This window comes from Alosa sapidissima, chromosome 6, assembly GCF_018492685.1.
Source record: "Alosa sapidissima isolate fAloSap1 chromosome 6, fAloSap1.pri, whole genome shotgun sequence".
Classification (NCBI taxonomy): Eukaryota; Metazoa; Chordata; class Actinopteri; order Clupeiformes; family Clupeidae; genus Alosa; species Alosa sapidissima.
The window spans coordinates 34,947,990-34,973,138 of record NC_055962.1 but is presented as its reverse complement, the minus strand read 5'-3'; the positions used below and the strand labels follow the sequence as shown (position 1 = coordinate 34,973,138).

General features: G+C 42.6%; 1 protein-coding gene across 8 annotated transcripts in view; it reads left to right on the top strand.

Annotated features, from left to right (window-relative positions):
* The first annotated feature begins 5,347 nt into the window (after positions 1 to 5,347).
* LOC121711591 (filamin-A-interacting protein 1-like) overlaps positions 5,348 to 25,149 on the top strand; it is a 33,449-nt gene continuing 13,647 nt past the window's right edge. For 4 of the 8 annotated variants that reach the window (XM_042095317.1, XM_042095315.1, XM_042095314.1 and 1 more), the window contains exons 1-4: positions 5,348 to 5,928; positions 22,072 to 22,379; positions 23,879 to 24,052; positions 24,382 to 24,560. In XM_042095317.1, the coding sequence (XP_041951251.1) occupies positions 22,086 to 22,379; positions 23,879 to 24,052; positions 24,382 to 24,560 (647 nt within the window). In that variant the 5' untranslated portion in view covers positions 5,348 to 5,928; positions 22,072 to 22,085. Of the gene's footprint in view, positions 5,929 to 21,816; positions 21,961 to 22,071; positions 22,380 to 23,878; positions 24,053 to 24,381; positions 24,561 to 25,149 lie in introns of those variants that run through there. The other 4 variants (XM_042095316.1, XM_042095313.1, XM_042095311.1 and 1 more) reach the window with 3 other exon arrangements.

The following is a 25,149-nucleotide window of genomic DNA, read 5'->3' as shown; positions in this document are numbered from 1 at the left end:
CTAGCTTCTGTTTTAGGAGACAGCTCTAGTAAATTGTAACATTTTTCTTTCCAGGCAAGTCCTAGCCTATGCATACTTTCTTAGTACTTATACTTACTTAGGTTATAAACATAAAAATACCAAGTTGGTTGTTATTTCCATAACTCATTATATGGCCAACGTTAAGTATTGCCCCGTGTGTTTGTTTTTGTACTGAAATTACCTCAGCACATAGGCAAAAGTCCACAATCTGAGGGCCAAAAATCAAAAACTACACTCTTAGGAAAGATATCGAGTCAATGCTCATTTAACTGGTAGGTGGCGCCAAATACCACTGTTGTTACACCCGAGTTACCAGTAATTACAGCTATAGCTGTGACTAGACATGGCAGGTAATAATGCTCTGATCTAGCAGTGGAAGCCTGTAGGCTAGACATTACATTATATGATTCTACTCAAATCCCACTGGTTTCAGGATCTGTCTACTCTGAGCTTTGCTTTTTTCTGATAAAACCTGACATTCTACACATGAGCAATTATGTGTGTACTCATAACTAGCCTACCTGACTTTTGCCCTAGTGCATGCACATGGATGTAGCCTACATGTTTCACCTGATTTTACACTGAGTTGGCTACTCCCACTTTACCTGCTCTCAGAATGTTTTTGATAGTAGGGTAGTCTACTATAGGCGATAGCTCTCATTTTGGTTTAGACCTAACGTCCAGACCTGGTCAAGATCTGACAGGCTAATATTAAGCATTTGCAGTATCTTAGGCCTAATATTCAGGCAAAGCAGTCAGAACATCAGATTAAGCCATTTTGCCATCCAGTGTTACAATTCCATAGACTTCACAAGTTTTCCTGAGACCTGATGCTTTTTCATGTTTTAGACCTGACTGCAAATCCACTTGGCAGAGGTTTTCCCAAAACCTGACAAACTGACCACAGAGCGACACTGAAAATGCAGCTGTCACGTTGTCAACAAGGCTGGATATGCTAGCAATTCTTTGGTTACAATGTATGTTGTGCATACAGCACCACCATGCACACACTTGTGAAATGCATATCTCTCTCACAATAGAATAAGGGCACCTAAATTGTTATCAAAACAATTAAAGCCATCCTTACACCAGAAGACAAGATTTGGGAAAGATTCTTGAAAGATTGAAGTCTTTTGAGTAAAGCTTGAATGGGGGGCATTTGTTAAAATACTCCAATATTTCAAAAATCTTTCCAAAATCTTGTCAAAGTCTTCTGATGTATGGGTAGCATAAACGGAAACTGTGTCATTTGATAAGCTTAATTAAATGCACTCATTTTGTTTCTAGGTTAGGCTGCCTTAGATAGATAGATAGATAGATAGATAGATAGATAGATACTTTATTGATCCCCAGGGGAAATTCAATTTACAGAACATACTGCAGGTTCATGATCAGTATGGATAATATGGAACGAAATAAAACTGCAAAATGTTGTCCAATTACTCATGTGATGATTTAATAGGCTCGGCAATGGCATGCAGGAATTCCGTCACTGCATATCCACCCACTGGGGGCCCAAGGTCAACTTCATAACTTACATATGTGTGAATCTTTTATGTGGAAACAAGAAACAAGTCACTGTTTGTTCTCATCCTCACATTGCAGATTATATCAAATTAACTGAAACAGTATTTCAAGTACCCCTTGGGGCATTATTATTGTGTATCCATTATTGGAGAAAATATTTCACGACACTAACAAGCTACACTTTTTTGCAAATTGGTAAAAAAAAAATCATGGCTTTACTGGTATACAATCTCCATTATTGTTATTCATTCAGTTTTAATTACCAATAAATGACAGCACACTGGAGTATGACAGTACAGTACATTACTCACTCAGTAACACCTTACACAGCCACAACATGTACATGGCATTATGACGGTCAGCAATATGGTTTGTGAGATATACTGTACATAGCCACAATAACATGTAGATGACATTACTTAAAATGACAGCAATATGTGTCATGAGATACACTCCCAATAAAGTCGATGACAACCTCAGAATAAATACTCATATTTTAATGTGATAAGCAGAGGTGTAGGAAATAGGGGAATCCCCTCATCAACACCACCACAACTTACTCCAAAACAAAATGAATCCATAATGCATGAAGTACAACATATTGTATGTTTTATTTATGAGTGTGAGTCACAAAATCTGCCTACATCCTACCAAGCAATGGCTCTAAGTGAAGAGACAGTAAAAGCCGAGTTATAGACCGTTAGGCGTAGTTGTAGGCTGTTATGCAAGAAATATGGCTTTATAACAACTTAAGTAAAGTTTGAACACACTATGGTAAAAATTACAGAATATCCACAGAATAACACCCCAATCTTTTTTCATGCTGCAAAAACGTTTTCCTGCTTTCATAATTGTGACATTTTTCTCTTGTTAAAATGGTAAATGTGTAGTTTTTTCCGTTCTATATGGCTCCTCTGAAGAACAGTCTCACAGTTTTTGATTGCATCAGATAAGAATAATAATTGTGTGCTCTCCCTACACCCTGTTGATCCCCCAATCTCAAACACCTTCCTGGTTGTAAGTAAACCTCAACTCAGTGGAAATAAAGAACGTGCCATACTTTGCACTCACATGGGGAAAACACATCCAAGGTGCACATCAGCAAAATGAACTGAATACAGTACAGTGCATCTCTTACTGTTTTGGTTCCACAAACACATAAAGCGTGACATGTAGGCCTACCTTTATTTTATAGCCTATTAAATACATCACAAAAATAGACCTTGTTGCCATGTGATCACTAGTGCTAGATATAGATATTCATCCTGTCATGCCACGGCTGTCATTCTTAATGTGACTATCAAACGCTAAGCCAGTGTGACCTGAACACAATGACACTATTAAAAAGCCATGTCGCATTTTCAATTAATTAAAGTAAATCAAAAAGTATTACATTATCATCTCAAGATCTAACCCTTTAAAAGAAGGATCTGATTTTTACTGCTTCCACCCCCCCCCCCCCCCCATTCATTTGTATGTTTGCTTATCAGCAGGAGAGTGCAAAAACTATGGGAGCGATTTTCATGAAACTTGGGGGAGGGGTGTTGTGGACCAAGGATGAACCCATTTCATTTTGGAGAGGATCCGGATCAAGTGTCTCATCCAGGATTTCCCCCACCTAATTGAACATTGGAAGATGTTCAGCATTGTTTAATGCTACACAGGGCGAGCTATACATGGGAGTGCATTTATCTTCTTCATTCTTCTGTCTGATTAAAGCACTGATCTGATTCTGATTCATTGGGCTGTTGGTCAGTACACGGTTTTGTCTTTTTAAAGCAACACCAAAGAGTTTTTTCTACCTTAAAATAATGTTTCCAAAATCGTTTCAGTGGTTCATCAACCCGTAACAGGGTGAACGGCACTTCTGCATTCGCTTCGCGGCCCTCTATCGGCTATAACCGCACTATGTAAGTTTGCCAGATCGGGTAGCGGATCTGTAGTTCGATGGAATGACACATAAGAAACTACAAATGTGACTTGCGTCTGATGTCGCAATACATCGTACTTTCATAAAATCATGCCACATATTCTACCTTGTCTGTGGACATTGTTATTTCCAAAGCCAGTGCTGGATAAACAAATAGTGCGTGCGACAGAGGAAAAGTTCTTTGGTGTTGGTTTAATTGAAATAAAACACTGTCAAGCAGTGTATACATGGTGCGGCTAATACACAGGAATTTACTGTATATGCATCTAGAACGTTCAAGCCCGATGCTTTAATTCTACCTTTCTGTCTATCGTGAGTAAGTGGAGTGGACATGTAAAAGCCAGAAGAGAATTGCTTTCGGAAAGCATTCCAAATCCAAATGGACACATAGAGTTTACTTAATGTTTCCTCCGGCACTGATATACGAAAGCAGAGACAACACAGTCCGATTTTCCTCTGGTTTGAAATATGATGACCACCTCAGAACATTAGCAGGAAGAGGAGGACATAGAGCCTCTCAGTGACTCAATTACATCTAATGAGCTTGGCTGACTCTCCACTCACTGTGGAATTGCTCTTAAGCTCAGCAGGGGATAGAGGACATCAGACCAAAGTTGTTCCAAATAGGTGTGTTTGCTTTTGCTGAATCAGTTCCATGCTTTTAGATCATGAAACACACTAACGCACAAATACAGTACTGCAGTATAATTGCCCTTCATAACCTACCAATGAGTATGTGTCACAACATTAAACTCCTGAGTAGTTTTCATGACCACATTCCATTTTTCCAAATGTAAATGTAACATTTCAGTTTGAAAACCACCATCTAAAGTATGACCTAAAACTACAGAGTTCCCCTTGTTTTGCAACAATCAACCGAGACAACCCATGACTTCATATGGGTGTGTATGGATTTTGAGATTCAATCAAAACACATTGAGCATTTTATTACCTCAGAGCAAGCACATCTGTGTCCATGATACTGCAAAGTGTTCGGTGTGTGTGTCTGTGTTTGCGTGTGTGCTGCAGTGTGTGTGTGTGTGTGTGTGCTGAAGTGTACGGTACATGTCATAATAAAGGAACTGGAATAACAAACACCTGCCCAGATTCTGGGTTTAGCCTTTACTCTTAAAGCAAGTACAACTGAGCAATGTGTCTGAGTGAACTGAAGCATTTCATCTGAAAAGCACCTTCTAAAGTGGTGGAATAATTCCTGAGTAAGAAGTGTCTTTAGAATGGAACTGATGGTTAATAGAACAATCCACTCTGTGAGATTAGTTGCATTAGTCTTAGTCTTACACAAGACATTGATATGGCCACCATTGTGTAATGCAACTTGTCTTGCACTCTTAGACGCAAGGTCACACAATGTACATAGCAAACACCGTAGTGTCAAACGCTGGTGCGTGTGATACCATGAAATCATTTTTAAATAATGTACCACAACCCTCTTGGCAGTGTCTTGTTTCACAATGTGGAGAGTAAAAACAAAATGTGAAAGTTTTTGATCAAAATATGATAATTGCAACAGAAACAGATCTTCTACAATATACAGATGACAAACAGATTGACTAAAATTCATATATAATGCATGTGCATGTATTGCATTTGTGACCAAGTGGCTGTATGCATGTACAGTTGATATTTTCCCCATCTGCCCAGAGACTGTTCCATTTCTAACTTTGCATTTTGCTGGAACGGTTAAGCTGGACTCCACTTGAATGGGGGAATCCGATGGCTCAGCTATCATAGAGGACTTGGAAGGCACATGCCTGAATCTCAGCTGTTAAATGCTATGAGTGCCTGAGAGCTCATCTTAAATTTAGCCCTCCTCCTCAGTCAGCCTCAAACTCCTCTCTGAGTCAAAACATAACACAGAGAGAGAGAGAGAGAGAGAGAAAGAGAGGGAAAGAAGATAGATAGGCTGACTCTTGACAAAAACAGACTGAATTATTCTTCTGGTTCACTTGGGTGTCTGCTGCTGTGGTCAGAGAGGAAAGGCAGAAATTAACTTCTCAAAGAAACAGTATAGTGATAAAGAGAGCAGCAGCTCTGACTGACCCCCCCCCCCCCCTCCCTCCTGGTCTCACTCACTCGCTCACTCACGCTCACCCACTCTCTTTGCGCTCACAGTCGGTGCGAGTCTCCCTGCTGGCTCAAAACTTTGTGAGAAGACAAAAGCAGGATCTCTCCAGAGTTAACATTTACAGTATCTCCCTGAGTGCCGCAGCTCTACCGAACAGAGAACTTGAGGAGCCAAAGGAGAGCAGAGGAGAGTATAGAGGAAGAGGAGTGGGTGTCTTTGTAAAAAAAAAGTGTTTTGGACACAGAGGCTTGGAAGTGAAGAGTTCTGAGGAGGGTTCTCTCTGTCCTTGTGCTGGTTCCTAACTCTCAGCAGCTGTTGCCTCTCAGGTGTGAGCTGTCGGCTGGACTTGGACCACTGTAGACAGGTAAGGCAGCGAACTTCAGTTTCAGTCTGTTCTAGCTTATGACATGAGAGCAAGATAAAAACACGCTAAACTGGTAGAGATAACTAGATCTGTCCTGTATATTGAAATTTAATAAACTGTATTTCATAGTCAGAAAGTGGTAGGTGACAGTGAAGGTTATGTCACTGAGAGATTAATGTAGTGTTTGTTTACAGACATATTACAGTCTGAAATAGCCTGTACTTTGCTTCTTTGACAGTGTATCAAATTGCTGGCTATTATTCATATGAATAAGAGGACCATCCACCATTGTTTGTGTGTGTGTGTGGTGCCTGTGAGTGTCTGTATGAGTAAAAGGGTGTCTCTGTGAGTGTGTGTGAGAGTGACTCATGAATCGTTCAGTGGGAAGCACATCATTTGAATCAATGAGTTGTGGAAGGGCTGTGGGATGTGCCGCCAGGCTGATTTTCAGTAAATGTTCCCCGCACTCAGGAAATGGTACATTAGAAAGGGAGCATTAATTGATTACATCTCTAACCAAAAGAGTGCTTCTGCTCATGCTCTGGGGAGCGGACAAACAAGGAATAAATAACACTTGAAGCGGCTGCACAGATCTAGATGCAGTGATACGCCATGGAACCATCCAGCTACTTTTACTGAACTTCAATATTTTGTCTGTGTGTGTGTGTGTGTGTGTGTGTGTGTGTGTGTGTGTGTGTTTTGGGGGCTGGAGGAGCAAATCCTCTGATGCTACAGAGGCCACCGCATGACGTCCTAAGCTAGATAAATTATTCTCTTGAGAAAGATTTAAAGTAGACACAGTACAGCTAAGCTTGGCGTTTCTACTGTTTACATTAGAATGGGAGGGCATAAAAAATAAGTTTCTACGTCTCACTCTGGACAGAGACGAATTCTTCAAGTGGCTTTTCACAAAATTCAGCATCCTCGGCTCTTGGAGGATTTAAAGCCAGATGAGATATGATCACAAACCACTCTCGGAGGATGATAATGAATTTGTTTAGTGTGCTGCCAGGGAACTATCTGGATGACAAACCTTAATAACAGACTTTGAAACCCACGCTTTGCACTCTCCCTTTCTTCACCAGTGTGGGACGCTTGAGAGTTCTGGTTAATGTGTACTTTTTGTTTGTGTCGTGAGACATAATTATTCTGTCCCCGAGGACCTGTGGGGGAGCACAAGGGGATCCCTGACAGACTTCCTGCTCTGTAGGCATACCATCAGCAGCCAGTGTTGTCGTCAGAAGGTGCCAACCCCCTCTGTCTTTTTCTTTTTGTTTCTGTGGTTTTAGGCTGTGAAACCAGATTGGGTATGCTTTCCCACATCTTGTTGAGAAAAACGTGTTCCATGATGGGCTTTTTCCTACCCGTTCCCCTACTTGTTTTTATGACACTCGATTTGGAACTACATTGTAGTCGAGGATAAAAAAAAACATTTGCAGTTGTTACTCTACTATGATATGGTGATATATGATTAGATATCTATTTGACAGTTTACTTGTGCCTCTAGTTCTGCTACATCTTGAAAAGATCTCGTTAGATCTCGTACGGTCAGTGTGAGGGAACGTGTTGAGTTGTCATTGTGAAGCTGTCACAGAGCAATAAAAAGTCATTTATCCCCTGTAATTCTCTGTAAATCTGCCCCAATATACCATGTCATTATACAGAGGTTTGTCTATTTGGTTTTTCCATTCCCTCTGCCCCCAAAGAGCTAGAGTGAGTTTAGAGACTATTGCTTGGGTAGCTCAGTAACATTAACACCAAGGAGCCAGAGTGGTTTTAGAGACTATTGCCTGGGTAGCTCAGTAACATTAACACCAAGGAGCCAGAGTGGTTTTAGAGACTATTGCCTGGGTAGCTCAGTAACATTAACACCAAGGAGCCAGAGTGGTTTTAGAGACTATTGCCTGGGTAGCTCATTTAGAGACTATTGCCTGGGTAGCTCATTTAGAGACTATTGCCTGGGTAGCTCAGTAACATTAACACCAAGGAGACAGATTTCCTTCCTTCTTCACATGCTCACTGACAGATAAAGGAAAAGAGATAAAGAGATGTGTAGCACTGCATTTCGGTACAGTAATCGGCTGATTGTGTTGCTTTAAATCATCCCTGTCCCTGTGCAGGAGTCCCTGTCACTGTTGACGTTCGCAGCCAAACGCTGAGTGATAAGACGCTGGGGGCCATGAGATCAGCCGGCTAATTCGGCTCTGCAGCCTCGGCATGGAACACACAGCAGCCCCTCTGGCTTTGTGTCCGGCCATTGTTACTATGACAACAAAACAAGGATGGGTTTGGGGTGTTTGCTAAGCTATTTTCTCTCGTGGACTGATGAGACACACGTAACTGTCAAGAGCACTGCAGTGTTAAGACTCTGGCTTGTGTATAAAGTCATAATGATCTTTCCAGCAGCTGAAAAGGCATGGAGCACAATAGTATAAATATTACTTCCATAGCTATAATGTGCAGTAAATATTTGGCCCTTTATATACAAACAGTGAGGCCTAGCAGTAACATTAAAGAGGACACCAAATCATTTGTGGTGTCTGTACAGTGTGACACCAGTCATCCAGTCACACTTAGGGGAGAGTGACTCTCTCATCTGCCGAGTGTCTCATCTAGACGCGTATGCACCTTTAACTGACTAACCCGTGGAATGTGACATTCACATTTGACCACCGAAGCCCCTCTGTAGAAACAGCGGTGAAATCATCAGCCGCTTATTGACTGCACCTAGGTGGCCGAGGAGCCATGACTCATGGGGTGGAGAGGCTCCCGTCCTGTGTGGTTTGTTGTGGTAATGGATACTTGTTTACACTCTTGGTCTGATGGGTATTATCATTTGCACCTCTAGAGCTGGCATGAGGAGGCCAAAATAGAATAGCAACATAGTGAGTTTGCTCAGGAGTTGGCATGATCGTATAGCCTACTGCACATGAGTGTTCTGTGGTTTGTGTGGTTTGTATGTCCAATGTAAACAGTGGCTATGACATAAGTCTTTTCTAATAAACAATGTTGATCACAAAAAAAATACTGCACATGAGTGGTAACATATGGATTGTGCTATTAATTAAATCAGTAATTCAAATGCTGTCACGCCATTGTTGGTGGATGCTGTATTGCTATGGCAACGGTGCTATCTCTCAGGATTTGTACCGTTTTAAGAGCTTTTTTTTTTATTTTAAGTCAGTTAGTGAATGTGTTACAAAGCACTTTTCAAGTAATGCCTTGCACACTGAATTTATTTTCCGCCGTGAGTTCACATGAAATTTATGTGTGTGAGAAAATGCTCTAAGGTCTATTTGCTAGAAGTTATGACACATTTGTTAGCAGAGAAGATAACCACAAATTTGCAAAAATGCTTTTGGGTTTATGTGTACAACTGGCCAAAAATGTTGACATAGACGGAGAAATAGACAAATAACACAGTCAGCAGTAATCCACCCCATTCTCTCTCTCTCTCTCTTTCTCTCTCTCTCTTACTCTCTCTCTCTCTCTCTTTCACCCACTTTATGAGGGAAGTGACTTCATCCCCATCCCATCAGAAAGGCATGTGAAACCAGGCTGTTCAAGAACTACAGTACATCTGGCCTGTGATGTCACTGCTATGGCCTGGCCAGCCCACTCTTGGCCCTTTTGAAGCGCGGCATTTAGGGATGGAACATGCCTTATCTATCTAATTCTTCTTCCACTGACAGCCGGCGCTTTGGTCAGATAGGATAGTAGGCTATCCACACTTCGGTCTGCTGCGAGAACTGGACGTTTCCAAAGTAGATAAAATATTTGCAGTGGGCTGTAATGTTTCGCATTCCAACGTTTTCATTTCATTTGCTGTGTAGCCTAATACAAAAAGACACATTGTGATGAAACATAATCGAATGGAAGAGATAAGATTCAGGAAAACTGTTCGACAGCACACAAACTCCCCTGTGCTGTGCTAGATTCTGGTTGTATATAGCTTTGGACCAGGCCAAGTTTACAGCCTCTATTTTTACTCCACCATTCAAAAGAATCCTCTCTCTTGTCCTTCACCCCTCCTGCTACCCTTGTACGGCAGCAAGCACTGACCTGTCTTATTTAATTAGAACACTGAGAGAATTAACATATGGACAGAGGTGTTGGTGACATGAATCAGTGCACTGCTCTGCACAACAGAAACTGTGCATGCTGTGTTTGTGTGTGTGTGCATGTGCTTGTGTGTGTGTGTGTGTGTGTGTGTGTGTGTGTGTGTGTGTGTGTGTGTGTGTGTGTGTGTGTGTGTGTGTGTGTGTGTGTGGTGCAGTCCATTTCTTTATGGCATTTCCTCTTTTTTCCCCACTTGTGTGATATGGTACAAGCATCCTATCTGGCTTTGTTCTAGTGTCTAGTGTGTGACTTCATAGACGCCATTTGGAACGTTCTAAATGATGTCAAATGATGGTCGGCCAGGAAACAGCAGATGGCTATCATGCACTTGCCCAATGAAACAGGAAGTGCTTAGTCTAATGTAGACCGCTGCAAAGAGTCCTATATTTGTGTCTCCTGCTTGGAATACTACAGATTGTAATCTAACCTCAGCAGAGATATTCTGGTCCTACTGTACTAATGTGTCATAGGAATAGGCTACATTATGTCCTAATGGTAGACAGACAGGCATGTTGGATCCCTGCTTATCTTTATTCATCTGAAAGTGGAAACATGCAGTGGTTACATATGAGATTGCATCACAGAATAAACATGAACTCCATGCTTACAGTGGACATCTCTGTAGGAAGCAATATATCTTAGCCGAACATAATTGCAGCAAATACATTTTACAACACAACTCCCTCAGCTGGAAGAACCTCTAAATCAGACAAAACAAACACCAGCTAAAGCAGAAAAATCACCACACAAAATCACCACGATCCTTTTCACTGGACAGCACTGGCCAAGTCTAGAGGACCGTTTCTCTCCGCTTGCAGTTGTTTTCACTCGGGCCAGCTCTCCAGGACCTCCCAGGCCCTGGTATTCCCATCCCGCTGTGGGCTTGGAGGTCAAAGAGGTCACTCTGTCTGGCGGCCGCGGGCGCTGCTGACACAGAGTGGTGGAAGACTGGCTTTATGGCGGAAACCTACAGGAGCCTCCCTCAGATGCACGGGCTGTGGATTTATGCCCGGAGGAAAAAAGCACTGACTCTCCAACAACTCCCTGACCCAGTCCTGAACTCTGAAACATAAGTCTCGTAGGGTGTCAGAATATAATACACCGGAGCGAATCGCAGACTCGCCCTGGAGACGCGCGGCTTTAGCGCTGTAACGAGGACCCAAACAAATCCACCCCCCCACCCCCCTTTCTGCAGTTAGTCGCAGCTACAACTCGTTTCCGATGGACACGAGTTTGTCACACCATGTGAGCGAGTTTGTTTTTATGGAGTGTTGCATAGCAATATTCCCACAGAATTCAAATTCAATGTCTTGATGGATGAAGTGTAGGGTTAATGATGAGGTGTGACCTTGCGCTGCGAGTTCTACTCTTGTCGTCACACAGGGACATTAAAAGGGCCACTGATGTGTTTTTTTTTTCTGGAACTTTCTCTTTCCGATTTCTGCAAGCTTTTTTCAACTTTTTTCCCCCACTATGAGATGAAATGTCTGCTTTGCTGAAAGGAGGTGTCTGCACGCAGGACTCCTCAGAAAGTATTTCTCTCTCTTTTGCCTTATTTAGTCACATTCCTGTCTTCGCTTGGCTGAGTCAAAATCTGTTCTGTGGGGTTATTTTGCTAAAGGTCCTCGGAGTGGTCCATCCACTGGCGGATGGGTTATACTCTGGGCTGCCTGCTACCTGTCCTCACAGTATTGTGCTTCACAGAACAAGACCACACTGCACTTCTGACCACAAAAGAAGAAAACATTTTCCACTCACTTCCTCAAACTCATACTCTGCAAATTCCTCACTGAAATCTAAAACAAAGAACCCCATACAAACATGTTTTGGCAACATTTTTTCTCTCTTCCATCTTAACATGGTGTACACAAGAAGCATATTTCTATTATAATTGTCTTTGAGACTTGAGACAAGGATGACTATCATTACCCTCTTGCAGTATAAAAATGCTTGCATTGGCCAATTTCCAGGCACACTGCCTAAATTAGGCAGGTTCACTTGAAGCACTTTCCCTTTCACTGCGAACACAACATGTGCGATGATGACGGCAGGTGGATAATGTCAGAGGAAGGCAGCCACCCAGTCCCCTTTCGTCTGTTTATATCCCTCCTATCAACTATTACAGCGATGCCTCTTGCTGGCCCCAGATCAGACTTTGTTTCCCAGTTAAGCCCTGCTGTCATTCCAACAGGGAATGTGGTGTGTGTAAAGTCGTTTGCGTGTGTGAGCAAGGCCGTGGCTCCAGCAGTACGCACTGTGATCGTGCTTTATTTAGACGTCTTTGAATGTCCGTGATGGCGCATGGCACGCCGACAATGTCCGCTGCAGGGGTCTTGGGAAGTGTTAATAACTACCAGGAGAGCAAGCAAGAATCCCACGTTCAGTCGGCGGGGTTTGTTTATGCTGAGGTGGGCTGGCTTGGGTGTTGTGTTGGTGGGCATCAGCAGGGGGGTTGGGGGGGCAACTAGAGAACTGCCATTTGTTGTCTGATAAACGGATAGCCATCTCTGTGTCTCTTGTGTGTGCCAAAACACAACTAGGGTGAGGCCCTATAAATACTCCATTTCACCAACAAACAGCTGTGCATGCCACCCATGGGCCCAATGTCCAAGAATGAGCGAGGTTGTTGGGGTGGTGTGTGTGTGTGTGTGTGTGTGTGTGTGTGTGTTTCTGTCTGTCTTGTCTGTCTGTTTTGGTAGGGGGGGAAGTCCAGTGCCTCTTTGCCCTCCTGATAATGTCCATGAGCAGAATGTAAGCCATGTCTATGTGTCATATTTGTCATATATATTCCAACATTGAAGCAGATGACGATGATTATGATGAAATTTCTAGCACAGATGATCCTGTTGGCTAAAAATATGCCCTGCTCGATTTAGAGTGTTGAGCTCTGAGGCAATCCTCCAAATTCAAGGTGATTATAAGTCAACTGACTGGGTGGTTGAAAATAGTGTTATTTTGAGATTTGTTGGACACGGATTAAGTATGTTGTAACATAAAACATGTTAATGTGCAATCTGAAAATAATACAGAAAAGACCACCATGAGAGAAATATGAAGCAAATGTTAAGAGGTAGAGTTGTATCTCTGTAAATGGAACACACTGAGCTTACAACTTAAACAACAAAAAAAGGCTGATTCTGGCAGACTAAACCCAAATAAATGTTACATATGATTTTAATATTACCCACTGGCATTTAATAATATTGTCTCACTGAAAGAAAGGATGTTTGTATTTAAGGTCATCAAAACAGACTTTCATGGTGCTGGTTATGTTTAGACATCGCAGCTATAGAAACTGTCTTGTTACAATATCATCATAACTGTTGCTGCTCTTACCAATACATCTGAGGTATCTGAGACATTGCTTTTTGTGTCAACAGTGCTCAGGGCTGAAGGTTTTTGAGCAAATCAAGCTGACAGTCAAAATGAAGACAGCCTAAATGGCTGTGCCCACAGGAGTGGTTGGCAGCTTCCCTGTAACAACTATTAATAACCATCGGCACTTAACTGACTGCTGCCATTCGGCGGCCAGGATTTTCCCAGCTGAAGTCACATGCTGGTTTCATCAGAGCCCGGTGGCCTAGCCTCGTTCGGCCTCAGTGGCTTCAACATACTTTTCCAGAGAGGGCCTTGGTGTTACTGCTGTGCTGTTACTCGACCCAGGCCCCTGTGTGTGTGTGTGTGTGTGTGTGTGTGTGTGTGTGTGTGTGTGTGTGTGTGTGTGAGTGTGAGCTGTGGGGCTCCTTGTTTCATCATCACTCCCAGCAGCACCATAAAACGTCTTGCACACACACACACACACACACACACAACACAACACACACACACACACACACACACACACACACAGCGCAGGCTGGTTGCGTTCTGATTTATGTCTGACCTTTATGAATCAGCACAAACACACACAAGACGTTAATCATCCTATCAAACGTCCACGCCAGACAGGACCCACAACACACACACACACACACACACACACACACAGGTCCGCTCGGTTCAGCTCAGCTAAGCTCTTGGGGTGAGAGCCTTCCCGCCACTACTTTCTCAGCTGTTCGTGTGTGTGCGTTTAGTGACGCCATCGAGTCATAAGACGCTGCAAGGGGGGGAGTGGGGTGTGTCTGCTCTGTGGTCAGCCGACGCGATGCACCTCTCGTGGGCTCTGTCCGTACACAGTGTGCACACAGGTTTCCCACTGCTGCCTGGTCTCTGATCAGTGGCCAAAGAAGGCAAGAGCGAACGCTCCCCCAGGTGTTGGTGATGCAAAGGAAAGTCGACTCTTTTGTTCAGTGTGACCAGTGGAAACAATGGCCTCACATTCCCTGATTAAAACGCCGCGCGACGTTGCTCATACTTGGCAAGGCCCGGTTATTGCTCTTGACAGTCAAGTGGCGCCCCGAGTTTCTGATCGAGTGCAGGAAATATATGATAGGCCTGGAGTGTGTTGGTGTGCCATCCTCTACAGAGAGACCAGCTATATAACACACAGCGAGACCAGCTTCTCAAGTCTCCCTCCTAAACCATTAAAAGTGAGCAAGTCTGATTCAAACACAAATAAAACTTCATAATTCATCACCAGGAGAAATTGTTTTTGAGTTTTTGAGACCTACAAAAATACCTTTTTTCTTTGTGAAATAACTTTTATGTCAATGTTTGGAATGATTTTAATTTTCACTGAGCCAGACATAGAGTAAATCACAATTTAAAATAGGCCTACCATGTGGAATATAGTCCTCATGTGAATGATGGACATGTGAAACATTTCAAGCCAATCCAGTATGTGAGGGGAGCTCAAAGGAGACTTGCTTGCTCAATCAGAAAACAACAAAGGTGATTTGTACTTTTATGAGTTGTGGACAAGGTTGAGATGGAAAGCGAGTCTCGTTTGTCTCTCACTGGACTTCACTTCATCACTGAGGCCGAGACAGGTTGTCTCCATGAAACTCATCACAGTGTGCTGAAGTCATGTTTGGCCCTGCAAGATGACAATCTGACAAGTGGAGAAAGCAAGCCAGCATGCTGAACACATACACACACACACACACACACACACACACACACACACAGCAAAAGTGTGTGAAATTCGATGTAGTATGCACGCCAGGTAGCTAGGTGTAGAGTAAACGTGTACGCGACAAGAGCCACACGTTGAGCAGATCGGAGCAGACTTTTGCTTTTTTTACCCTTTAGACGGACGGAGCGTTTTTAAGATTACCACTCTGGAAGGTGGTTTCACTTTTCTGCGTTTTTAAGGCCCAAAAACGCTGTTGCCGTCTAAATGAAAGGCCCATCTGATAAAGTATTTTTGTCGTTTTCACCCGTGAGCGTTGTTGTGTAAACAGGGCCTAAATGTCTCACTGAGTATCAGTGTGTAAGCTGTTTTTTTTCAACTAAATCTTCCGCTAAATCTTGCTTGTCACACAATTTTCTAAACATGTCTTTCGAACGGCATAACCCCACACCAAATCTGCAAAACACCATTTCTCATTGTTTGACTCAGTTTTCAATTTCCTAAAACACATTTTGCAAAACACCACACAGAATTTTCTACCTAACACACAAAAAATCTAACAGGAAGTAACTTGATTTCATTTTTCAAACACAACCTATCAAAATGCCACACTTATTCGCCACTTATTCACACTCAGTCCTCAATGTACAAACACTCATTACTTTACTAGACACCATCCAATCATTGCTCTGTAGGCCTATGAATAGATATACTTTATAGACCCTTTGAGTCTGTTCAGGTTACTGGTTGAAATGCGATGATTTCTGGTTGAAATGTTCAAAAACAATGCAGATATTTTGAAATGAAAATGAATCACTTTAGCTTAATGTTCTACAAAAAGTCGACTTAACTCCATGTACATCTTTCTTGAATTTCCCCTTGGGGATCAATAAAGTATCTATCTATCTATCTATAATCTATCTATCTATCTATCTATCTCTATCTATCTACATCTGGTGGGACCACTCATTGTATTTTGCTGTACACTTCACAACTGTATACTTTACAACAGCAAATTATTTGGGAAAAATCACTATTTTTGGTTTCACATGGTGTATCCAAAATGTCATTATGACAAAAGTGTTTATAATGTGAGGCAAATATTTGCTTTAGAGATGTGTTCATGGCATTTTGAATGTTGTGTGTCATTTTGCTGGAGATTTAAGGCATTTTGTGTGAGCAATAGTCGGCTTTGTGTGTAGAGTTTTGAAAAATAGACACAGAGTTTTGAAAATGTGTGTCAACAGTGGTAAAAAACTGTCAGATGTAAGTTGGAGTGGTATCTTATAATTTGCAGAATCCACTCCTTTTCTATCTTTTCTTTTCTATCTATCTTTTGATCCTGTGAGGGAAATTTGGTCTCTGCATTTATCCCAATCCATGAATTAGTGAAACACACACAGCACACAATGTACACACAGTGTGGTGAAGCACACACTAATCCCGGCGCAGTGAGCTGCCTGCATCAACATCGGCGCTCGGGGAGCAGTGAGGGGTTAGGTGCCTTGCTCAAGGGCACTTCAGCCGTGCCTACTGGTCGGGGTTTGAACCGGCAACTGAACCTCCAGTTACAGGTCCGAAGTGTTAACCACTAGGCCACGGCTTCCCACTCTTCAGCCAGAGAGCACAGTAGAATTAATTATATGTTACATTACATTACATTTAGCAGACACTTCTTTATTAAAGTGACTTACATATGTCAGCTATATTACAAGGGATCACATTGTCCCCAGAGCAACTTGGGGTTAAATGCCTTGCTCAAGGACACAACGGTGGAAGCCGAGAATTGAACCCACAACTTTCAGGCTACTGCACGCTAGCCCAGCTCCTTAACCACTACACTACCACCGCAAAGACTTTGCAGTGAGGTCAGTTAATCAATAGCATCATATCATTTTAGGGCTTTTGGACATGACTATGTGCCTAAAAGTTGCCCCATGTATCAGTGGCGGAACAAGTCAGAGCCGGGCCAGGGGCGGGTCACATGACCGGGCCCTTTATTAAACTCATCATAACATAATTTTACAACATAGGATACACATGCCCGCAACAGCGGGTCTTACAAGCGTCGGCGCCACGGAGAGCAACTATGTAATTTTGAAGTCCATCGAACGTACATGAAGTGTAACCAAGAGAACAACAAAAACATTAGGCTACATGACCCCTAATAATAAAACAACAATAATACGCAGCACTATTTGAAGGGCATACGACGAGCCTTGCGCTCCGCGAACTCGTCCACGATGCGCTGTGTAGGCCTATGTCCATTTTCTTTGCTCTCTCATTCTCTATGGACAACATGGCAAGTCCACTCAGTCTCTCCTGTCCCACTGTGCTCCTCAAGTGGTTTTTAATGGTCTTTAACTTGGAGAATGAACGCTCAGATGTTGCAATGGTGACGGGAAGAGTCAAAAATAAAATTAGGGCGGTGCAAATCTCACTGAATGCAGAAGTTAGGCTACTGCTGGATGGTTGCATTGGCGGAGCGAGGGGGTGGCTTCGGGGGCTCAAGCCCCGAATCTCTTTTTAAAAGCCCCGAATCTTTTTTGTATGTGTTTTCAATTTCCAACGAGTTCTAATTTAACTTCCCCTCGGTTTCTCTATAAATGTTACAAAATGTAGCCTAGGCCTACTATTTCTGAGCAAATATTCCTTACTTTCAAAGCCCAATATTGACAGATAATCTGATTTCCCACACGATGAGTTTAGGCAATGCCAGAGCCGAGATGTAGCGGTTTACGTCATAAACCTGGCAGGAAAGTTCAGAGCGGCGCAGTCAGTTTAAACAGCAAGCCGGTAAGAAAAACTATTGTCAAGACATTAGGCAATTAGGCTACTGTACCCCGGAATACAAAAATAAACTTCAGAAAGACAGAACGTTTGTTGTACTGTATTCTGTAGTCTGAATTCTGTAGTCTCAATGACCGAATCAGTATACCCGTTGTCAGTTGAGTTCGTTCAATTCATTTAGGCTAGCCTAGGCAAAAATATGAAACGGAGATGTAACGTAACGGCGGGATTTTGAACTTGCATGTTTCATGCATTTTAGGGCAAAAAATACCATGGGATTGATGTGTTCTCCATTTGAGGAACGTAATCAATTGCGGACGTGCACAGACTCAGACACAGAGCGCATAGGCCTAGGTTAGGCTACTTTCACTTTCTAGAGCGCATTCATTAGGCTATGTAGCCTAAAAGATGCTTCATACCAAAACAATGTTAAGATCAAACATTATCAAATGTATCATGGCGTGTTGTCACAAAGACTTCGGGGAGACCGGGTATGGTTGTAACATGGGGGGAGTTGTAACATCACCAATTCCACCAATCAGGGATAAGATATGAGCCATGTGACAGTTTCTGACTCCTCAGACTTCCTTAACGATCACACGTGGACATTTTCAAGTTGTTAGTGCCATTTATCCCGGAGTAAGGAGAAAAATTCAACATCTGAGGTAAGAAAGTAACTTTTTTTTTTTTGATTTATTTTTTTCTAGTGCTTTTACCATTGTAGATACAGTTGTATGAGTTACATCAGGTCAAACTATAGTTTCTCTAGTAAAGAATGGTGTAGCTCTCTCTTGCTAATGTCAAAGCACCATGCTAATACAGCTAGCTAAACAATGGATGACAGTGGTGGGGTAGGTTGTAACACATTTTTTGAATATGTTACAACCTGTGGAATGGGGCTAGTAGACCCATTTAATGTCTGTTTAATTTCATCTTTGTATGTGTGACTGTTCAGCCCTCTCTCTCTTTCCATGAGAGACACAAATACATACACACACAAAAGTATAAACGTTGTGGTTTTTATATTTAGTTTAAAACGTTAATATGATCTCCATTCTCTATGTGAAGAACGGATTGTATGGTATACAATATGTTGGTGAATCTATTTTCACACCCTGTGTACCCTGTTTATGCAATAAATCAGTATATCAAATGGAATTCCATTGTTTTTCTGCATTTTTTTTTACCTATTACAATCTACCCCAATAGGTGTTACAATCTACCCCAGTAGTAGGCCTTCACACTGTACTTGTCATAATCTCACAAATTCTGTAATATAGTTGAAGAGATTTAAATGGTTGCCACTTGTAGTAGACAAATGTGGATACTTTGCCAAAAAGTTCCAGAACTGTAGCTTTAAAAGTAGTTTTAGGTGCTGAAGAAAAATGTGTTACAACCATACCCGGTCTCCCCTACTCCAATTAGAAAATCGAAACCAAAATCATGTAAGTGTAAGTGTTCTCTCATTGACGCCTGTAGGAGACAATATCGTTGATCCAATTTTGTAAATGTGCACGTCGTAAAGTTCAATATGAGAGTTAAAATAAAGCCAGTCATACAGCAGAACATTTTATTCAATATTTTACACCTACTAAATCATCAAAGTAAATTTCAAAACTTTTCAGCAACCGTGAGTCATAACTCGTCCTGACTGGGGCAACCTATAAGCCTAATACGTCCCACTCTGCTGAAAATGATTGAAAAGAAACCGTTTGCATGATCTTAGCTCCTCCGGCCTTGTGCTGTGGGAGAGGCCCGTCCCACCTTACCCGGAGGTGGGGGAGGGGCGCCCTCGCACCGGGCCCTGCGGGTCCCGGGCCGGGGGCGTGCCGCACCTCCCGCACCCCCTCAAGCTCCGCCCCTGCCATGTAACATCACCTTAACATCTTGTTTGTATTTGCCATTTAGAGGAAGGGAGGGTAGGGTGTTAGGGTAGACTGAGTACAGTTGAGACATGTGTACAGTTGAGACACCTTAAATATCTTGCTTGCACAGCAAGCCCAAGTTGTGATTTTTGCTATGCACATGCATATTAGTGCCCTCTTTGATCATGGACAATTTGAACGACACAAGTATCTCCCATCCAAGGATATCGGCAAGTGTTTTTTTTCCAAAGTAAGAATTTCACTTCACCATGCACCTTCGACAATAAATAGCTCATTACACTTATGTTACTGTTAAATGTAACTGGTATCATTACAAACATTATTCTGTGTCCTAAAAACTGGCATATTTTATGGCATTGTGCCATGTAAGGTCGTTGCAAAATCTAGAGAAATGTGTGAAGTGGTCAGCGGGGGACAATTGAGACACACATTGGATTGTGTTAGGCTACTTGAACATTCCATTTGTAGGCTACTGTTCGCTATCTGTTCCTGTGTCACATTTTGTTCATGATGTATTCCTTTTAACCAACGCTAATTTAAATGAAATGAATGAATTTGAACTACAAACACTTTCCAATTGCTATGTTTTTATTTATTCAACTTTCCAACTAACGGTTAGTTAACTATACATCATTAAAGATGGGTGTCTCAACTGTTTCAGGTAGGTGTCTCAACTGTACTCTATAGTCTATAGGGTAGGCCTACAGTTGAGACACAGTCAAGACAAAAAATACACCTTATGTTTTTGAGCTAATTGTGGTATTATTGATTTATAATATTTTAGTCTACAAGCTAAGGAAATGGCATGTGGAATATTGTGTGGAAAATCACTTCTTTTCAGTATCTATTTTTTGTTTGATTTTGTGTGGGCAAAAAGTGTCTCAACTGTACTCAGTCTACCCAATGCACTTGCTGCTCAGGTCTCCATCTCTAGAGAGTCATCTGGCCCCAGATGTCAACGGAAGAGTTATGTCACATATCTAATCACAGCACACACCAATATGTTCATTAGAACTAGAAAAACACAAAATTACCAAAAAAGCAATGTTAGTTTGGGAATTGCTCCAGAATTGCACAGTGAATGAGTCAGGGTGACAGGTTGAGTGTGTATGCTATCACAAGGGAGGAACGGCGGAGATGCTATCCCTGCTATTGATTAAACCTCCTGAAGTCATAGCTGAAACTAACGGCTGAGACTGTGAGCAGCCCTACTTCATCTCTGTCGGAGTGGCCTCTCGGCTGGCTGCGCACCACATCTCTCTCTGGGGGGAAATCCCCCTCGCAAATCACGGCAAGCCTGCTATAGACTCGCAGCGGTATTAACTCTGGCGTGTGTCTCGCAAAAGAGATCATATGGAAGCATCTGTGTGTGAGCGGAGCTTTACCTAACTGACAGCTGCGTTCGAAGGAAATGGCTGAGCTAATGACTTGCTCAGCTCCCCCGCCACAGACACATGCATGCAGGATAAATATTTGGGTTGTTTGGGAGGAAGGAGAGAGAACTGGCAGAGGTTTGTTTTGTTACCCTCAACTAGGCGAGCTGGGCACTTAGGAAACATCTGTGTTAGCCTGATGTTGCTCCTACTGGAACAATTCGGTCTTAAAGCTTAAATTATCACCCTATGTGATTGACCACATCCCCCTATACCTCAACAATTCTTAGAGCGGGATTACAACTAAAGTGTTAGGGACCCCTGTTAAAGTAATGTTAGAAGCATTTGCTAGTTGTAGACCATGGTTATAGCCTATTCAATAGTTTTGTAAATATGGGAATATAGCCTACAACTGGATGCCATGAGAGAGAACGAAGAGAATATACGTAATTAGCCTCTTTTAGTAAGACCTTTGCCCTTGGCCTTTAGCTGTAAACGTTGCCAGCAGTTAAAAACACACAGGGGAGAACACAATTTCTTAATCATTGGGGCGAATCCACACTCCCAGTGTTTACACAAAGCCCTAGTTGGCCACCAGAGTTGAACTGATGATGGCGAGCCATCCTCAGTTTTCTCATGTTACACATTTATGTTGTTCGGAGTTGGCCAATGACTAAGTCATAATGCAGTCTTGACCACTGAGCTGATGACTCACTCTTGCAACTGAACACACCTTGGCAAGCTTGGTGGAGAGACTCATATTGCAGTGGCCTATAACAACAACATGTTCTCTCCTATGCTGTGAAGAAACTCTTCTCTATTGTCAGTGATGTCTGTATTATCTACCACATTGGTAAAGATCAGTCCTGCACCGTGGAAGTGTTGATTCATTTTTAATTTATTTTTTAACTTTTGTTTGTTTGTTTGTTTTGTTTGTTTGTTTTGTTTCTGGTGCTCTCTTCAGAATTGAGGTGAAACATGAGGTCACGGAGTAGCGCCATGGAGATCCCTGACAGGGGTCAACTCGAGATCGCACAGCCGGCTCGCAAAGCCTTCCAGAAAGATGAGGACGGCGGGAAAGGAAACGCGCCGGAACCCACAAAGAGAAACGTGAACGAGATCAAAGAGGACAGAGCTGTCCCCGGGACGGCCAAACGAACACAGAAAGGCCCCGAGAGGGGCAGCAGCGGTGGTAAGAGGAAGGTTGCACTGGCGGACCTCTCTAAGGAGGACCTGGTCCGACTACTGGGAGTGATGGAGGGCGAGGTGCAGGTGAGAGGTGGTGTGTATCAACATTCATTAATCAAAAGTTAAAGGTCAGACTCGTGGTGTGTATCAACATTCATTAATCAAAGGTTAAAGGTCAGACTCGTGGTGTGTATCAACATTCATTAATCAAAGGTTAAAGGTCAGACTCGTGGTGTGTATCAACATTAATTAATCAAATATTAAAGGACACACTCGTTGTTTTCTCAAACCATGTTTTCTAATGGTGGTTGTTGTTTTCTGGTAACTAAAAAGCACTAGTAGGTTGTCCCTACAGCCTCAAAGTTCCACTATAACAGGCAAATCATCCCCTTAGAGCTCACAGTCTGTTACAGCCAGGTGGTGTGATCTGATTACATGTAGATACCTCAGCTATTCCTGGGAGTCGCTCCACTCCCTACTCATGCTCACCTCATGGGGGACCTGAAATGAGGCTAAACCAGATGTCTAAAGGCTAAATACGTCATGGGCTTGATTTTGACCAGTGTTTAGAATGTTAATGATTCACAAATTACATAGGCCCAGTGCTCATAGGAGGATGTTAGTGCTGTCAGTAAAGCACTCTGGAATTGGTACTGTGTATCTCTAAATACAGCTGTCTCATTTAGGAGGTCTTATGTGATTCATGATGAATATAGTAACATCATTCACAGTGTCACACTTTTCAGGAATGCTGTGGACATTGTGAGTAGAGCTCCCTCTAATGGAATAACAGCTGCTTTACAGATTTAACCCTACAAAGACTCAGGTTATTACTTCCACCAGAGATTATGTTTTCAGTGCAGTTCATCAATCTGTTTGTTTGTCAGCAGGGTTACGCGAAAACCCCCGATAGCACCCCGACCCTTGATAGTCAAGACATTTAGCGAAGGGGTATTGCATGGGGTTCATGGAATTGTGGAGCAGCAACCCATTATTTTTCACTCCTCCTTAACATTCCGACATATGGCATTTGGCCTTGGCAGAGCACTCTCCAGTCTAACCCTGTAGTAATAAATCCAGTCTGTAATAAATAAGAACTAGTAGTTATGTCCAGTTATGCAGCAAAATATGTTTGTTCTGCTCAGTACCCCTTATTGGAGCAGTGGGAGTTTCATATCTATCTGGTATTTCAGTGGCTTCAGACAAAGTCCTTTTAGGCAAATCCCTCCACTCGGCGGCCATATTGTACTCATCGGGCATCCTATTCGGCAGAAATGCGCGTGCGCAAGGCTTCACGACACCAACCATGCTCCAGCGTCGAGTTCACACCACATGATTGGCTCAATGTATACACATGTCGACATTTTGGCGAGGAAGGGGTGGGATATGTGTAGACAACGGCCATATTGATGTTACAAACTAGCCCCATGCATTAGAAAGTCTCTGCTTCAGACACATCAGTTTCTATGTTAAGGCTTCCCATATGCTAATTTTGAGAGAAAGTGGTTGGATGTTGAAGTGTATACTGGATAAGCCATTATCATTTAAATGAAACCTCTCTGCTGGATGTGTTCTGCTCTAAGGCGAGGGAGGACATCATCCAGATGATGAAGTCCGAGCGAACGCGACCAGAGGTGCTGGAGGCCCACTACGGCTCGGCCGCACCCGCGAAACCTCTACAGGCGCTCCAGAGGGACGCCCTGATGACCAACAGCAAGACTCCCGCAGACGACGTCTACGAAGTGCCCATGGCTGAGGTGAGGGAATAACAAAGGGAGAGGCTTCTTTCATGTGGCTCTTTACTCTGAAAGATACCATTACAAAATTGAAAGTTTGAGTTTGCAGAAATCATATTCATTCATATAGTTATGGAAACCTTCAAAATCTCCACCAATCGTCTGATTTTTCATTATGGTGCAACTGTATTATGCCTTTTTTTATTCACAGTAGCATACACTGTGAAGAAGCCACATATTTAGTTAGTGTGTCGTGCTGTCCTTGGGGACTCACAATGACCCTGGTGATGATGGTGTTGTGTCCTGCAGCCATGTGAGTTGAGAGTGAGTGTCTCTCGTCCTCCCCTCAGCTGGACCGGCTAGAGAGCAAGCAGAGGGAGACGTACCGCCGCATGCTGGAGCAGCTGCTGCTGGCGGAGAAGTGCCACAGACGAACGGTCAACGACCTGGACAGCGAGAAGCGCAAGCACACCGACTTCATCAACAAGAGCGACGACTTCACCAACCTCCTGGAGCAGGAGAGGGAGAGGTGTGTACTGCAGATTTGTGTGTGTGTGTGAGCTGTAGGTGTTTGGAAACGTGTGTGTATGTGTTGGAATCTGCATGTACTGTATGAGCGTTATGTGTGTGTGTGTGTGTGTGTGTGTTTGTATGTATCTGCAGCACTTTTCAGAATTATTGGTACCTTTATTTAATATGAGTGAAAAATGCTACTGAACACTCCACTGTTTCACATCACATACTGTTATTGCAAAGCAAATTAAGAAAAAAGTATGAATTCCATATGAGCCCATGAGATTTATTCTGCTAAACATTAGAACCTCCTCATTTTCTCCATTCCTCTTATGCCAACTTCTCTTCTCATCTCTTCATCTCTTGTTATGTGTTTTTAAAACTGAAAAACCTCAGATTTTTGATGTTCAACCAGAGGTTTTCAATTGGACTAATGTCAGGGATCGCAATAGCAACATTTTGTGCTTATTTAATAATTTTTGAATGTATTCTTTGTGCGCCTTGGACTGTGTCCTGTTGGTGGATCCAATCGAGTTTTAGCTTTTGGGCAGAGATAGCTAGGTTCTTAGATAAAATCACCTGGTAATTCCTGGTCCCATGTATGC